General features: G+C 52.6%; 1 protein-coding gene across 23 annotated transcripts in view; it reads left to right on the forward strand.

The window, feature by feature from the left end:
- Nucleotides 1-17324, forward strand: part of LOC1279452 (uncharacterized) — a 138913-nt gene that overhangs the window by 53464 nt on the left and 68125 nt on the right. For 20 of the 23 annotated variants that reach the window (XM_061660894.1, XM_061660895.1, XM_061660896.1 and 17 more), the window contains exons 4-13: nt 6462-6675; nt 6752-6853; nt 6930-7046; nt 7114-7245; nt 7319-7690; nt 8109-8351; nt 9008-11392; nt 11464-11757; nt 11863-16485; nt 17126-17308. In XM_061660894.1, the coding sequence (XP_061516878.1) occupies nt 6462-6675; nt 6752-6853; nt 6930-7046; nt 7114-7245; nt 7319-7690; nt 8109-8351; nt 9008-11392; nt 11464-11757; nt 11863-16485; nt 17126-17308 (8665 nt within the window). The remainder of the gene's footprint in view (nt 1-6461; nt 6676-6751; nt 6854-6929; nt 7047-7113; nt 7246-7318; nt 7691-8108; nt 8352-9007; nt 11393-11463; nt 11758-11862; nt 16486-17125; nt 17309-17324) is intronic. The other 3 variants (XM_061660912.1, XM_061660913.1, XM_061660901.1) reach the window with 2 other exon arrangements.

A 17324-nucleotide genomic window follows, 5' to 3' on the forward strand; every position in this document is an offset into this window, starting at 1 on the left:
AGCCACTATTTCGCCTGTTGGTTTCTCGAAGATTATTGCACTCTTCTCCTCGTTTGTGCTTCTCATCTCTGGCCGCCCCTTCTTTATCAGAGCTGCACAGTGTGCGCAAACTTAAATTAAGGTAATGTAGTAACCCAGCAGCTACCTGAGGAGGGCGCTGAATTCCTTTAAATTGGCCGATTTAATGATGAGACTTGCCTCCCGTCGTCTGCGTCTGCGTTTGCTTCATTGGAACATTCTTCTTCAATTTGACTCTAATGCTGTTCTAAGCCGATACACGCGAGCCGCCACGAGCTATGTGATAAATGAACTACATTAAAAGAATGATCATCATTTTTTTTTCTTCTTATGGCCAAGTTCATAACTTCATAACGTTGAAACCCACCAAAACAGGTCACCTTCTAGACGCAATCAGACTTTAATTTGCACTAAAGTTGCTTTTATGCTCAATTTTCTTCGTCCCTGTGCTTCTTCGTGGATGTGCTTCTTCGTACGTGATACACTAGTCGCACTAGCTAGGCGACCATTTCAAACCTAATTAAATTAATGGGCCCCACTCAATGGACATTGTTTTCCTGGGGTCCACTGCCAGCCGATGATGCGTTTATCCCTGCGCACCGTGTCTGCTACTATGAGTTGCTGGCCGAACCCTTGTACACGGGGTCTTCTGGTCCAGAGAGGTCTAGGGCGCCATAATAGTAGTCATTTGATGTTAATGTACCAAAGTAAGGTGTTCACACCACAATGTAATTGCAGGAACATTTGATAACCGTCCTATTGGGCGGATGTCTTTGAACTCGTCCAAACATTTACCCGAGGTTCATGACCAGATCAGCTCACGTTACGTGCGACTTGTTTGACGCTTGTCGTTCGCTCCATGTTAAACCGACAAAATATTTTCGTTCTTTCGTTCGCTTTCGTTTTTTGTGTGTTTCTGTGTGTACGTCGTTGCGGCTGGATGAAGTTCGCCAGCGCTCAGCGTTCGTCTGCCGCTAAAAAGGGGTCTCGGGTCAGATTGGTCGTAAAGATCGACCATGCTTGCGCACATGTGCACACACATTCGCCGGAGAGAAAATTGTTGCCACTTCAAAACCTGTTCCCCGTGTAACGATTCCACAAACAATTCGTACGAATTTTGCACTCAAAACGGAGAATAAATGGCTTACTCTGAGGCATCGTGTTTGGGCTGCTCGTTTATCATCTTAGTTCTTTTTTTTTCGTTCGCCTGCCTGTGTGAGACTTAAGACGATGAGAAATGGCTCACTGGCAGGATTTCACATTTTTGCGTTATGAAAAGAACTCGATTGAAGTCACATTTCGAGGAAGAACAGCGTGAAAACAGCTACCAGGCAACAGAATGACAATCGGAAAGAAACCCTACAGATGGGAGAAAATTGACCAAAGAATAGGGTCTGCAGAAATTCTTAAAATTGACATTAACAAGAGAAATCATTGAGCTACCTTTACCAAAGTTCGAAATGTTTTTGTTCTTGTTATTCTTTCCATCTAATAAATTCCAATTGAAGTGCAATAAATGTTTGTAGCGCCATAAAAGAACCGAACGTTACTTCAAACTAATAAGCTTGCTTTCCTCTTTACCAACTATTCTGGGTCCTAATGGTACCGTATGATCATTTTATTACCACCCGGCTTGATTTAGTGCTCTGCCAGCATAATGCTGTAGAATCGGAATGCCTTTCTATCGAATAGCTCTTGTTCGAGTAACGGTTCTGGGACGCATGTACTTTGGGGAGCGTTCCATTATTTACAGTATCACTTCAACTTCAATGACCCGGTGGAGCGATGGCAATAGAAACCGGCTAATTACCATGTCGAAAGCGAATCGTAATTAAATGCAATCAATGGCAACACCATTCCGAGCCGAGCTCATCGTGGATGTGCGGACCAAAATCAATCAAGTCGCGTGACAATCAGTTTTACACCGCGGGAAAGATTGAGGCGAACCGATCAGAGACCGATAGGGCGATAGCATTGCCTTCTACCGTTATAAGACCGCAGCACTTCAACAAAACTCCCCACTTTTTTGGTCTAAGAATGCTTCTGATCGCTGTTCTTGCTATGCTGCCACAATGTCCTTGTGTGATCGAAACTGTTTCAAATATAAGAGTTATATTCCGAGTCCCAGCTGCTCACGGTTGCCGATAGATACTTCGTTTCAACGTGCACATTCCGACAAGGATTAAAACATGTTCTGGCCGGAAAAATGACCAGAACGAGCCGCGGGCCTTTGCAAACGTAGGTGTACAACGGAAACATCGTAATCCAATTTGCCGCCACCGATACATCTTTGTCCAGGCGTAGCATGCCAGCGGTGAGCAATGCGAATTGACTCTGCGTGTAATTTATCGATTAATATATGTCCACGATTCGCAACCAGTGATGGCCACCGTCGCGCCGTCGTTGAAAACGGAAGGATCCACAACCAGAACGAAACACGCCCGATAAAACAACAAAGTTGCCGAAGCGACAACGCTACCATTATGACTATTATCTACCACATTCTCATCACCATCATCACCATCATCATCATCATCACCACCATCACCATCACCCGAAGATGGTCTGACGCCTCTCAACCTTTGGGAGGAAAAGTTCTCGGATTAATTTTCTCCAACGAAACAGACCTATTATTTATTCACAATGAAGGATCGACTGTGGCGCCAAATCGATCGATGAATGATTTTCTACCGCTTTTTATGCTTTGTACCTACACCAGTATTTTATGCGACGTAATGAAGCAATAAATTGCGTTCATATCGTATGCATTACTCGAGATGTCATTTGTCACTCGAATGGCCATTGCAGAGGGGACTGTAAACAGCAATAATAGTTCTACTGCAATGTTGCACTGTTCGTGATGGATTATCATTTTTCAAGATTATGATACAAGTTTGCAGCAACACTTTCAATTTGTCTGCTTGATCTTTACAGTGAACGGACCAAGGAATCGGAAGCACAACTCGAACATAATGATAATCTTATTTCTTGAGGCAAACATTTAAGATTTGTGCGAAAGATTTGCGTTTTAATAATGTGATGAATGTACTGATGCCTAGTTGCGTACAGAGCTTGTGGATAATTGGTTACTTTTACGCATGTTTGTTTGCAATTTTTCTTCCAGAAACATTCTATCCAAACAATAGACCGTCTTGACAGTGTTTAACTGTTGTTTTTTTAATGCTTCAACAAGTGTCGCTACCTTTTGAAGAAACGACTCACTTCATGCCAAACCCTATGAATGATCGTTATGGTTGAGACGGGTAGAGAAACCCATTTGACACTAGTGAAGTTGTTTGTTTGAAATGCTCCTACACTTCTGTAGCGCAAATTAAAACATCGTTTGACGGCAGAAAGCATCTCCAAGAGCGTGTTAGAACCCGTTATAACGTATTCTTTGCGTCCCATTACCTGTGCCATAATCTGAACAGAACCAAAACATTATGGGAGGTATGTGAGCTGCCTTGCACCGTTAGTTAAACCTGCTGTTTGCTTACTGATCGTCGTAATTGTGTACTGCGAACATTAAATATTATTAATTAACAATCATCATTCGAGTATTCTAAAACAGCTTAAATACGTGTTGATGCACTTAAAACCGTGCATTCCTCGTTCGACAGTATTGCTTGTGTCTTGTTGGTTGGGTGGAATTCTTCCTGATGAACATTGAATTGAATATTTCTCTCAAAATCAATGATTACTTTCTTTAGTAATATGAAGATGCAGTGAAAGCCAACGTAAGCAAACATCAAAACAAGCAATCAATTAGAAACTTGAAACGTTTGAATCTTGTTCTAAATAAGGCGGCTTCCTTAATCTCATTTCTCCGCATCATGCTTCGACAAACCGTCCGATCAGTACTAACATCAGAGACGGTGACTTGCGGGCTCGTGGAATAAAATTAATTGCTTATCAATGAAGCTACAGAATACAAGGATTTTTTATGAAGCTTAATTAATATTGTCCATTATATACACAAGCAATGAATTTCGCTCAGGTCAAGTGGAAAACCTTTTACAACCATTATATTTAAAACAATTAACTTATATGAAAACTTGTACTGGCAAGTGTTTAGTACAAATTGTAATATTTTCGTTTGAGAAAAAGATCATGATCATGTCAGCAGGTTGTCCACGCAAATTTATAGCCAGGAATAGCTTTGAACTTGTTTGTACCTGGATTGTTAATGTTACAGTTCATCTCATATCGTGTTTTATCTCGATGCTTAGCCTCCGGCTAAGTTGAAAACTGCCTCTCTCAGAAGGTCATACAAGTGTAAAGTGCAAGAGCATTTGCTCGGGTGATGTATCTGCATTACCAGCCGGGGTGATATACCGATATCTACAGTACTAAACATCATGTTTGTTGGGACGATCATAGTTGCAATGTGTATGATCCTTTAATCTTTAAAGCTCATTCTAACACGGATACACACGTTTTCAATTTGCTAAGTGGATTCTATCTATCCATTCTGGTCGAATCAACAAGTCTCTTATAACGATTGAAGCTCTTGCCATAAAAATTCCTCCAATAAATAGAAGCGTAGGAACAAACAACGACCAGAGCATTACCATGTTCTTCCATTACTATTTCGCAATCGTGGAGATAATTTTAACGCTGGTTTGTAAATAAATACATTCTTTTTTAAAAAGAATGAAAAAAATCAGGCATTTGATTTTGATTGGAGGCACGATCGATGAATTTTTAAAAACTGTTTGATCCCTTCAAGTCTTATTTTTATTTGTACCAGGCTTCTCGTTTAATCCTAGAACATGCTCCCCTGCTCCACAATACTTGCTGCATCATTTTTAGCAATATCTGGAATAATCATAGGCTGCCAATATTAACGCCTCTTGGTGCTGATAGTTGCCGTCCAGCGATGGTGTCGGGCGAGTGTTAAACTTCGCATTTAAGAAAATAGTACCCTATCATCACCAACATCGAATTCCAATTATTATCCTTCTACCGTCAAGTCTTTCGTCGCTTCAATGCTGGCCATAATCAAGCAGCTTGTTCGAAGGCACCGGGAAAACATACAGAAACCGGTAACAACGAATGTGCACGTATGTGTGTATAGGTATTTATTTTGCTAACAAGTTTACCCAGAAACGTTAGCCTAGAGCATCGGCGAATGGCTGCGATCAGCTTTTAAGCACAGCTTTTTCTAGAGCTGGTGTATTGCTGTTTTTGCGTTGAATCGATTATGAATTTTATGACTCTTCAAACACAATTATCGATCGATCGCTTGTTGGATCGTTCCAGTTCAATGGTCAGATCCACTTATTGTACCACCTAGAGACGTAACTTAATGTGCACCTTACTCGTGTGTTCGGTTTGCTCGGTACCTTATACTCAATGTTCTCTCCTGATTGCTTCCTGCTTCACGGCCAATCTACACCACGCCGTTGATGGAATGACGTACAGATCAATGCACCTTGACATGAAAGGTTACACTAAACAATTGGGTCTATTTCGTTAAATTCTACACTCGAGAAGAACCGGATCGCGCGTCCACGAATGAGGATCACATCAAGTCCAGGAACAGTAGCATGCCAAGAGAAGCTTCCAATGATAGGCCTATTTAGATGTCAACTAGAGAAAGCATCATTTGATATACTCCCAGCAGAAGCTCCCGCAGCTCAGTGGCGAGCAGCCGAGTTTTCCTATTTTGGCAGTAAACCAAAATTACAATCAATACCCCGTGGCGACGAGACCGTACCACCTTGAAGAGAGATTGCTGCCTCCAACCTCCAACTGCCCGGTGGGATTGTGTAGTCATTCGCCTCTGTCTTGATGAACGGGCGCGATCTTCCCTTACGGTGAGGGGCCCGATTTTTTTACGCGTCATCGTTGTCAGTCCTGTTTCAATGGTTTCGGCATTGGGCTGGGTAATTGTTGGAATGTTCTTTAAGCGATCTTCGTTCTCCAGTCGCAGCCAGTATATCCGAGCCACCCAACGCGTGACAGTGAAACGCATCGTAACTCAGTCGGACCATCGTTGCCACCAGCACTATTTGATCACCCAGACAATTCAGCTGACTTTTTTTTTGTAATGTGCCCTCTGTGTGCTTGTTCCTGGATGGAGTTGGATTATAATTTGTGGTACAACGGGTGTTCGTTTCTTAATGGAAACCGGGAGCGTAAATTGAAAATTTGTCCGAAGCGCATCTCAATTCCCAGCAGCTGAATTACACTATTTCATTGAAAACGACACAATCATGCCCGGTAGACTTGAACTTGTGGTGTTAGGATTGACGAAATTTATGTATACCTCCGACAATCAGTGGGGAGGATCTTAAACAGGAATTTACATTACAGACAAAAAATCAATTGAAGTATACTTCGATAATTTGACGATTGTTGTTATTATAATTGATTTATTGTAAGTTTAATTTAATTATCTAAATCCTAATGAGTAATGTTCTTCCTCTCTCTCTTTGCAGACAAACGCACAACTCTCAGCGTCGCGTAAGCACGTGGGAATCTTTGGTCTGAAACACGAAGTGTTTTTTCTCAACCTTGAAGATGGCTACTTCGGTTGCCAGGTCAACGAATCGACAGACTATCTGCAGCTGTACGAGCTGTCCAAACTTTGTGATGGTACATCGGATTGCTACATGGGCTCCGATGAACTTAGAAATAAGTTAAAGTGTACAAGTAAGTATTCCTATCGCGATTTTGGCAATCAGCAGTATTGTTATTAAACTCCTGTCATTCATTTCATTCCTTTCAGATGATTGTGATAAAGATGGCACCGCTTGCTCGAATGGAGTGTGCTTAGACGGCCAATGCCACTGCAATGATGGTTTTGGTGGTTGTAACTGCCAAGTTCCGGGTAAGTTTACTTCTTTTTTGTTCAATTGTTTCACGAAAAGGTACAAAAAACACTTGTAAATCTTTCTCTTTGTCAGATGAAAACGAATGTAAATATCGACCCTGTGACGTTTTCGCCCATTGTACAAACACCCTCGGCAGCTTCACCTGTACGTGCTTTCCTGGCTATCAAGGCGACGGTCTTCATTGTGAAGGTAAGTGAACAGCGAAACATGAACACGCCCTCGACGGTGGTGGCTAATCTGGTTTGCTGCTCTGCAGATATCGACGAGTGTCAGGATCCAAACATCGCACAGCGGTGTGTTGAGAATGCCGAATGTTGCAACCTACCAGCTCACTTTGTGTGCAAATGCAAACCCGGCTTCGAAGGCGACGGTGAAGAGCGATGTGCAGGTAAGAGTAATGGGTGGAACTATCTCTTAACAGCAACGATCTCAACAAACCCTACTGCTCGTTTCTTGCACAGATATCAACGAATGCTTGGATCCGCAAGCGTGTGGCCTGAACGCGGAATGCGTCAACCTGCCCGGCAACTACACCTGCCAGTGCAGGGAGGGCTACTACGGCGATCCGTACAACGGGTGCGTCGATGTGGATGAGTGCGTTCAGCCCGGCGTTTGCGGACCAGGTGCCATATGTACGAACCTTGAGGGTGGTTATCGCTGCGACTGCCCGCAAGGATTCGATGGAGATGCACGCTCGGCTCAGGGATGTTTGGATTACGATGAGTGCGCACGTTCACCGTGCGGCCGGAATGCGCTTTGCCGCAACGAGGTGGGCAGTTTCCGGTGCGAATGTCAACAGGGCTTTTCAGGCGATCCGATGACGGACTGTCAAGGTAAGTGGCCGGGGGTGTGTAGGGAGTCCGGGTCGAACTGTTATGGTCCACCGACCATCGCTTTTCGCCAAACAGGCCAAACGCCTACCAATCACCATGCTTCACCGGCTAACGCATTCGGTATTCTAACTCTCAAATTGCATTTTGCCATAAATCATATTCGCCTGCTGGGGACCACACATGACACACTCTCATCACCACCACTCATCGCCATGGGACCGACCGATCTCTTTGCCGACACCTACATCACACGTGCGGGCAAATCGGGCAATGGTGCGCCAAACTGCCGGCTACTAACAATCGCACACGCGGCCACGGGCAAAACATCATGCTCATGTTCCGCTGCAACATCACAAACATCACACACCACCACCATACATCACCACAACCACGAACCATCGACAAACTCGGCCGGCAGACGTGGACGAGTGTTCCGGTAATCCGTGCGCGGAGGGTGCGATTTGCATTAACACGCCCGGCGGCTACCGGTGCAAATGTCCGCCCGGATTGGTGGCCTCGGACGACGGTCAGTGCACGGACGTCAACGAATGTGCGAAGGCGCATGCTTGCGGTGAAAATGCCAAGTGCATCAACTTTCCCGGATCCTTCAAATGCTTGTGTCCGCAGGGATACGAGGGACGCGGTGAATTGTTCTGCAAAAGTTAGTTTTGTTCGCTTTCATACCTCCCATACCCTTACCTCAATGGCTTCCTCGAGTCATCCTCGATGATCGACTGCCGGAAGATGATCGCTATTAGTGATGAGAAAATCAAATGGACCTACGAGGTTCGTTCCGTCCATGGAACGTTCAATGCTTAGGTTACAATCATATTACAACATATTTTTTTAAGGTTAAAACGAATTCTTTAGTAGATTCAATTTTTCTGTAGTTTTGTTACAACTTTTTGGAGACTGGAATTCATGATAGTGATATAATGGCAAGAAATTTAGATCTCGTTCAGCTGTCGGAAATTAACCAATACGTTTCAACGGAAACTGTACTTATTTTCAAGGAAAGTCGTTAGTAATTTACCTAAAAATTTGTAAGCATGTATTTATGCAAAACTTTGAGCCCATAATTTGATCATCCGTTCCTTTTCGATAAGGAGTTTTCCGTAAATTTCCCATCACTACTCGCTAGCATTGGGCATGCCACACTCCGGCAGTCGATCGCCCGGGATTGGTTCTGAGTACGCTTTAGCTTCCATCTACTAATGTCTTGCGCACATCTCATAACACAAACCCCACGCACACATGAACACACACGCACACTCACACCCACACCCACACACATGATTCTGTTTTCACCTTCTCTAGATGTAAACGAATGCCTTGATAATCCATGCGGGGAAAATGCGCTATGCACGGACACGGTGGGAAGCTTTATCTGCTCATGCAAACCAGAATACACCGGCGACCCGTTCCGGGGCTGCGTCGATATAGACGAGTGCAGCGCGTACGAGAAGCCGTGCGGCGAGCACGCGATCTGCGAGAACGCGTCGCCCGGGTACAACTGTCTCTGCCCGCAAGGGTACGTGGGTCGGCCGAACGCGAAAGTGGCCTGCGAACAGGCGGACGTGAACGTGCTGTGCACGACCGCCTTCGACTGCACCAACAATGCGGAGTGCATCGAGGGTCAGTGCTTCTGTCAGGACGGGTTCGAGCCGCAGGGCTCGGTGTGTGTCGACGTGGACGAGTGTCGAAGTGGCGCGGGGGGCTTGCGCAAGGAGCCCGCCTGCGGACCGTCGGCGGTGTGCGTGAACACGCCCGGCTCGTACCGGTGCGAGTGTGAGGCGGGCTTCATCGGAACGCCGCCCCGAGTGCCGTGCAAACCGCCCTGTGCGGACGTGAAGTGTGGTAAGAACGCGTACTGCAAGGCGGAGGGCCAGGAAGCGTTCTGCATCTGCGAGGAGGGGTGGACGTTCAACCCGGCCGACATTGGGGCCGGCTGCGTCGACATTGACGAGTGTGATCCGGCCCAGGGCCCGAACGGGCGGTGCGGCTTGAACGCAGTCTGCACGAACCACCCGGGCAGCTACAGCTGTACCTGCCCGCCCGGGTATACGGGCGATGCGACACGCCAGTGCCAGGATGTGGACGAGTGTGCCCGCCCCGGTGCGTGCGGCACGAACGCGCTCTGCAAGAACCTCGACGGATCGCATCAGTGCAGCTGTCCGGCGGGCTCGATTGCCGATCCGGATCCGAGTGTGCGGTGTATCAGTGTGGTTGCCTGTGCGAAGGACGCGGACTGTCCGGGCAATGCGGTGTGCGATCAGCAGAAGCGCTGTCTGTGTCCGGAGCCGAACGTCGGCAATGACTGTCGCCATCCGTGCGAGAAGGTGACCTGTGGGCCGAACGCGCACTGTATGCTGGTGCCGGGCGGAGGCGCACAATGTCTGTGCAGTGAGGGTTTCACCGGCCAACCGGGTCAGTGCGTGGACATCAACGAGTGTGGAGCCAACCCGTGTCCGAGTGGAGCGGTGTGTACGAATCTCCCCGGCGGTTACACCTGTCAGTGTCCGGGCGGAAGCTCCGGCGATCCCTACTCGGGCGGCTGCTCCAAGTCCGCCCTGAACGCGTGTGGCGAGAGCAACCCCTGCCCGGCGGGGGAGAAGTGTGTGCAGGACGCGTACAGCGGCAATAGTGTGTGCATCTGCGGGCAGGGCTACAAGCGCGACTCGAAGGGGCGCTGTCGCGATGTGGACGAGTGTGCGGACGACAGCGGCAAGACGGCGTGCGGTATGAACGCGTTCTGCAAAAACCTGCCCGGCAGCTACGAGTGCCGGTGTCCGGCCGGGTTCAATGGCAATCCGTACCAGTCGTGCGACGAGTGCCACAGTGCGGAGTGTCGCTGTGCAGCGCCGTACAAGCTGATGGAGGGCAACTGCGTGCTGGACAGCTGCTCGCCGGACGGCAAGTGTCCGGGCGGCGCGGAATGCATCACGATTACGGGCGGCGTTAGCTACTGCGCCTGCCCGAAAGGGTTCCGCACGCTTGCGAACGGCCACTGCGAGGACATTGACGAGTGTGGCGAGGGGCAGCAGGTGTGCGGGTACGACGCGATCTGTCTGAACACGATCGGTGGCTTCGAGTGCAAGTGCCCGCTCGGCTACTCGGGCGATCCGTACCATGGGCTGTGCACGCTGGCGCAAAAGCGGTGCGCCGCGGACCGGGAGTGCGGTGCGAACGAGCGATGCGTCCAGCCGGGTGAGTGTGTCTGCCCGCCGCCGTACTACATGGACGCGTACGATGGCAACCGGTGCAAGAGCCCGTGCGAGCGGTTCCCGTGCGGCATGAATGCGCGCTGCACGCCGTCCGATCCGCCCCAGTGCATGTGCGAGGTCGGGTTCAAGGGCGACCCGCTGACCGGCTGTATCGACGAGGACGAGTGTGCCAACAGTCCGTGCGCGTACGGTGCGCAGTGCGTGAACCAGCGGGGCGGCTACAAGTGCGTCTGCCCGGCCGGGATGGTGGGTGACGCGTACAAGGGCGGCTGCATACTGGAGCAGGGCGCGGTCAAGAGCCAGTGCCGGCGGAACGAGGACTGCGCGGATACGCTAGCCTGCGAGCGGGGCACTTGCGTGAGTCCGTGCGCGAGCCTGCTGTGCGGACCGAACGCGTTCTGCGAGCCGGAGAAGCATGCGGCCTGGTGCCGGTGTCGGGCCGGTTTCGTCGAGGGCCCGGGTGGAGACTGTGTATCACGTAAGTCAGACGAAACATCGCAGCATCACGAGCACCGTCAGCTCTAACAACCCTTCTCTTTTGTTCCACAGAATGCGAAGGGTACATGTGTGGCCAGGGAGCGATGTGCATTGTATCCAACACCGGACCGACCTGCAAATGTCCGCCGGGAGAGATGGGAAACCCGTTCCCGGGCGGTGCCTGCACCACGGACCAATGCTCCACCAGCAGACCGTGTGCCGATCCGCAGGTTTGCATTAACGGACGCTGCAAGCACAAGTGCGACGGGGTAATCTGTGGCATCGGAGCCACCTGCGACGCTGCCAGCGGGAAATGCATTTGCGAGCCGTACTTCGTCGGCAATCCGGAGCTGATTTGCATGCCACGTAAGTGTCTCCCTGCTGCAAACGCAGGTCAAACTTTTCCCCCCTGTCGATCGATATTAATTGAATGCATGTTTTGTCCCTGTCTCTCTCTCTCTCTCTCTCTAGCTGTCTCATCGCCTGCCTGTGAACCTTCGTGTGGCCAGAACGCACACTGCGAGTATGGCGTCGTGCAGAACGTGTGTGTGTGCAACCCCGGCACGACCGGCAATCCGTACGGGCTGTGCGAGCCGCAGCAGCGCAACATGTGCAGCCGGATGCGGTGCGGAGCGAACGCCGAGTGCCGCGAGTCGCTCGCCTCGGCGGAGTGCGTTTGTCCGGGCGGGTTCAGCGGCAACCCGTACGTGGCATGCCGCGACGTGGACGAATGTTCGGCGGTCGGTGTGTGCGGCGAGGGCGCGATATGCATCAACTCGGAGGGCAGCTTTGACTGCCGTTGCCGGCCCGGGTACGGCGGCAATCCGTTCGTGATGTGTTCTGCGATAGAGAAAACGGTTTGCACCAATCCACGCCAGTGTCAGTGCGGCGCGAACATGCAGTGTCCGCCCGGGTACGGTTGCGTGCGTGGCGTGTGCAACAATCTGTGCGCTAACACGACCTGCGGTCCACGGGCGGCCTGCGACGCGGGACGATGCGTCTGTCCGCCCGGGTACACGGGCAATGCGGCCGACCGCAAGAGCGGCTGCGTGCCGGACGGCCAGTGCGACAGTGATGCGGACTGCGAAGCGTCCAAGATTTGCTTCCAAACGAGCAAAGGCGTGCGACGGTGTGTGGATGCGTGCAGCAAGGTGCAGTGCGGCCCGAACGCGCTCTGCGTGTCGAACGATCATCGCAGCACGTGCATCTGCGCACCGAGCTATGTTGGCAATCCGGGCGACCTGACGGTGGGCTGCCAGCAGGAGGCGAAGCTGGTGGCGGAGTGTAAAACCGACGGCGACTGCAAGCCGGGCCACGTGTGCACGGCTGTGACGGAGACCGGACACCAGGCGTGCGTCAATCCGTGCAGTGCGGTAGAGTGTGGCGTGCACGAGGTGTGCACGGTCAATGAGGTCAATCAACCGGTCTGCCACTGTCAGAGCGGGTACCGCTGGAATCCCGTTACCTCGGGGTGTGTGAAGCCCTCGATCCCGGATTGTACGGCGGACGCGGACTGCCATCAGGTTGCAGCCTGCCGGCCGGATGCCGTGGGCGTGCTGAAGTGCATTGCCGTGTGTACGGAGTTCACCTGCCCGCCGAACTCGGTGTGCGTTTCGTCCAATCATCGCGGCAGCTGCCAGTGTCTGCCAGGCTACACGGGCAACCCGAACGACCGCAATGGCTGCCGTCCCGAGCAGCAGAATACCTGCCTCACCAGTGCGGAGTGCGCCGAGTCGGACGCGTGCGTTGCGCACGACGGTGCGGCCCTGTCCTGCCGACCGGCCTGTGAGAGTGTGCAGTGTGGCCCGTACGCACTGTGCGTCACCAACAATCATGCCGCGCAGTGCCAGTGTCCGCCGGGCTCGTACGCTGGCGATCCGTACGACCTAGCGAAGGGATGCCAGTCGGTGCCGTGCGTCTACAACCGGGACTGCCCCTCGAACCAGCTTTGCAATCGCATGACGCACAGCTGCGTGGACGTGTGTCAGGAGGATACGTGTGGCGAGAATGCGGTGTGCATCGCGGAAAACCACCGCTCCGTGTGCCAGTGTCCGCCGGGCTATCGGGCGAACCCGATTGCCGAGGTCGAATGTGCGCAGGTGCGATCGTGCGATCCGAACCCGTGCCATCCGTCCGCTTCCTGCGAGCCGGGCCCGGATGGGTACGTGTGCAAGTGTCCGGTAGGACAGATCGGAAACCCTTTGACGGGATGCCGACAGGAAGGGGCCTGTCCCGGGGGAGATCGCGACTGTCCGGACGGTGCGGCCTGCGTGAACGGGAAGTGTACCGATCCGTGTCTGGGTGCGTGCGGCATCAACTCGCAGTGCACGGTCGTCAATCGGGAGCCGGTGTGTAGCTGCAAGGCGAAGTACGTCCCCGGCGCGACGGGATCGGCACGAGACGGTTGTGTCCGATCGAGCAGTGGCTGTATGAGCGATCTCGACTGCAACGGAGACGTGTGTCACGGTGGCCAGTGTGCAGTTGCGTGCCGCAACACCAACGACTGCTCGCCGGGCGAGCGCTGTCTTAGCAACGTTTGTGCCCTGCCCTGTTCCGATCACAGCCAGTGCGGCCAGGGGCAGGCGTGCGCCGGTGGCATCTGTACGATCGGGTGCCGCAGCAGCCGCGACTGCAGCGGAACGACGGCCTGCATTGACTTCAAGTGTACCGACCCGTGCACGGCGGACAGGAATGCGTGCGGACCGAACGCGCTCTGCTCGGCGGTAGATCACGTGCCCCAGTGCACCTGCCCGGCAGGGTTCGAGGGCAATCCATCGCCCGACCAGGGCTGCGTGCGGATGCCGACGAGCTGCGAAACTTCGGCACAGTGTGCCGCGGGCCACATGTGCATCGGCAATCTGTGCAGTTTGCCCTGTTCCGAGACGTCGCCATCCTGTGCGATTGGAGAGCGGTGCGCTAACAGCGTTTGTGCGAAGGTTTGCTACACCAACAACAACTGTCTGCCCGGCGAGGTATGCAGCGAGGCGGGTGTGTGCGTGCCAGGATGCGGAACCGACGCCGACTGCCCATCGCAGCGCGTTTGCCAGGCGGGCAAGTGCAAGTGCATGAAGGGCTTCATCGGGACGCCGTTCGGATGCACCGATATTGATGAGTGTTCCGAGCGGCCGTGCCATGCGAGCGCGGTATGTGAGAACATTCCCGGCTCCTATCGCTGCCAGTGTCCCGAGGGAGCGGTTGGGGACGCTTACGCCAGTCCGGGCTGCCGCAAGCCGAGCCAGTGTCGCCGGGATGTCGACTGTGCGGACGAGCTGGCCTGCATCGGAGGCAAATGCCGCAGCCCGTGCAGCACGAAGCAGTGCAGCCGGAATGCGGAGTGCCAGGTGGTGGGCCACCGGGCGGAATGCTTCTGTCCGGCGGGATACCTTGGCGATGCGACGGACGGGGAGATCGGCGGCATCGGCTGCTTCAAGGTGGAGTGCGTGCACAACGAGGACTGCGGAGTGGAGCGGGCCTGCAGCGAGGAGTCGAACCGCTGCGTCAACCCCTGCGAGCAGCTCAACTGTGGCCGGGGAACGTGCCAGATCCAGAACCATGAGGCGGTGTGCGTTTGCTACCAGGGCTACACGTTCGCCAACGGCAAGTGTGAAGACATCGACGAGTGCGCGCGCGAATCCCCTGGCCCATGCCACGAAACGGCACTGTGCGAGAATTTGCCGGGCAATTATCTGTGCTCCTGTCCGACCGGACTGGTGGGCGACCCGGTGACTGCCGGCTGCAAGCGGGCCGATGAATGTCTGTCGAGCGAAGACTGCCCGAGCGGTGCAGTGTGTGTGGACGCCCATTGCCAAAACCCGTGTGCCGAGGCGAATGTGTGCGGCGAGAACGCACTGTGCACGGTGGTCGGCGAGCGGGCCCAGTGTGAGTGTCCCCCAGCGACCCGGGGCAATCCCAAGGTAGCCTGCAAGCGGCTCGAGTGTACCACGGCGGACGAGTGTACGGCGGATCGAACGTGCATTGGCAATCGCTGCATCGATCCGTGCTCGCTCAAGAGTGCGTGCGGCAGCAGTGCGAACTGCGTGTCGAAAAACCATCTGGCCGTGTGCTCCTGTCAGCCGGGCACGACTGGCAATCCGCTGCTGGGATGTGTGCCGCTGCAGTACTGCAACGACGACCCGCAGTGCCCGACCGGCACGAAGTGTAGCGCTGGGGTGTGCTGCTCGCTGTGCGGCACCAACCGCGACTGTCTGGACGATCAGCTGTGCATACAGGGCGTGTGCCAGCCGACCTGTCGCTCCAACACCACCTGTCCTGACTTCCAGTACTGCCACAACGGCATCTGCACGAAGGAGTTCAAATGCCGGGCGGACGACGATTGCGGCGCGGACGAGATGTGCATTACGGACGCGAACGGACGGTCGGAGTGTCGCAATGCGTGCAACAGTGGGCGCGTCCTGTGCGGCCGCAATGCCGACTGCAGCGCACGCAACCATGTGGCGGAGTGCGAGTGCAAGCAGGGCTTCTACCGGGATGCGGGCGGCATCTGCCGCAAGGTGGAGTGCGAGCGCGATGACGACTGCTCCTCGGACAAGGTGTGCGAGAACCACGCATGCAAGATCGCCTGCCTGACGGGTGAGGCGCCCTGCGGCGCCAATGCGCTCTGTTCGGCCGAAAACCACCGCCAGGTGTGCTACTGTCAGCCGGGCTTCACCGGCGACCCGAAGCGGGGCTGCTCGCTGATCGACTTCTGCAAGGAGCGACCGTGCGCACCGAACGCCAAGTGTCGCAACAGCCGAGGCTCGTACCGGTGCTCGTGCCCGGCCGGGCTGGTGGGGGATCCGTACCAGGGCGGCTGCAAGCGTGCGGCCGAATGCGAGCGGAACAGTGACTGCCCGGAGGTGGCCGAGTGTGTGCAAGAGAACGGTGAATCGAAGTGTCGCGATGTTTGTGCCGGTGTTCAGTGTGGCCCGAACGCGGAGTGTGCCGCCCGGAAGCATAATGCGGAGTGCAAGTGCCGGCCGCGGTTCGAGGGCGATCCGAAGGATCTGACCAATGGCTGCAAGCCGAAACCGATGTCTTGCAAGCGCAATAATGACTGTCCGGAGAACTCATACTGTCACGGGCAGATCTGCAAACGTAAGTCAGCAAAAGGGGAAGGGAGAGACAGGTGGGATGGGAGTTCCAGGTGTGAAGTAGGCGGCAATCCTGCATGGTACGGCCAAGAAAAGACAGAAATCAATGGTTTCGAAGTTCGAGTTCGAGTTTCGTCGAGTCAAAAAATGAAGACAATTTTTTAATTAAACTTTTTGTTTCCCAGATGTCGTTCAAGTGCAAAAAACAAACTTTACTATTTATTTACCCTTTTCTAGTTTACTCACTGATAACTAAAAGTAATACCAATACCAACAAACAACCCCATTACACTAGCACAAAATTTCAACAAACTCAATCATTTGCAAATCACTGATTCTCGTGACAACACAAAATTCATTTCATTTAATAATGCAATCTTTGCACCTACTACTTCTACTAGCAGTAAACTCGTAATCATTTAGCAATGTTCATTCAACCGATACTGACTAGAACTCGTCAGGACATAATTCTTAATTTTCATGAATTCGTAGCATTAATAAACCCCATCAGTTTTTCACTCCTCTCGGGGAATACCATCTTTCTCTCTCTTGGGTTAGAGTAGAGTTGTAGAGTACAAATTGCCCCCTAAACGGAGTGTGCAAAGCAAAGCCATTTAAACAAACTCTTATCGTCCATCTTGTAGCGGCCTGCTCTGAAACGGACGAATGTAACCAGGACGAGGTTTGCTCGAACGGGCAGTGCGTTAACCCGTGCCACGAGGTGAACGCCTGCGGTATGAATGCCGAGTGTTTGATGGGAGCGCATGCAAAGCAGTGCTCGTGTCCGGCAGGCTTCACCGGCGACGCAGCCGTCGAGTGTGTGCGAGGTAGGTGTGACTGATC

The sequence above is a fragment of the Anopheles gambiae genome, chromosome 3 (genome assembly GCF_943734735.2).
Source record: "Anopheles gambiae chromosome 3, idAnoGambNW_F1_1, whole genome shotgun sequence".
Lineage (NCBI taxonomy): Eukaryota > Metazoa > Arthropoda > Insecta > Diptera > Culicidae > Anopheles > Anopheles gambiae.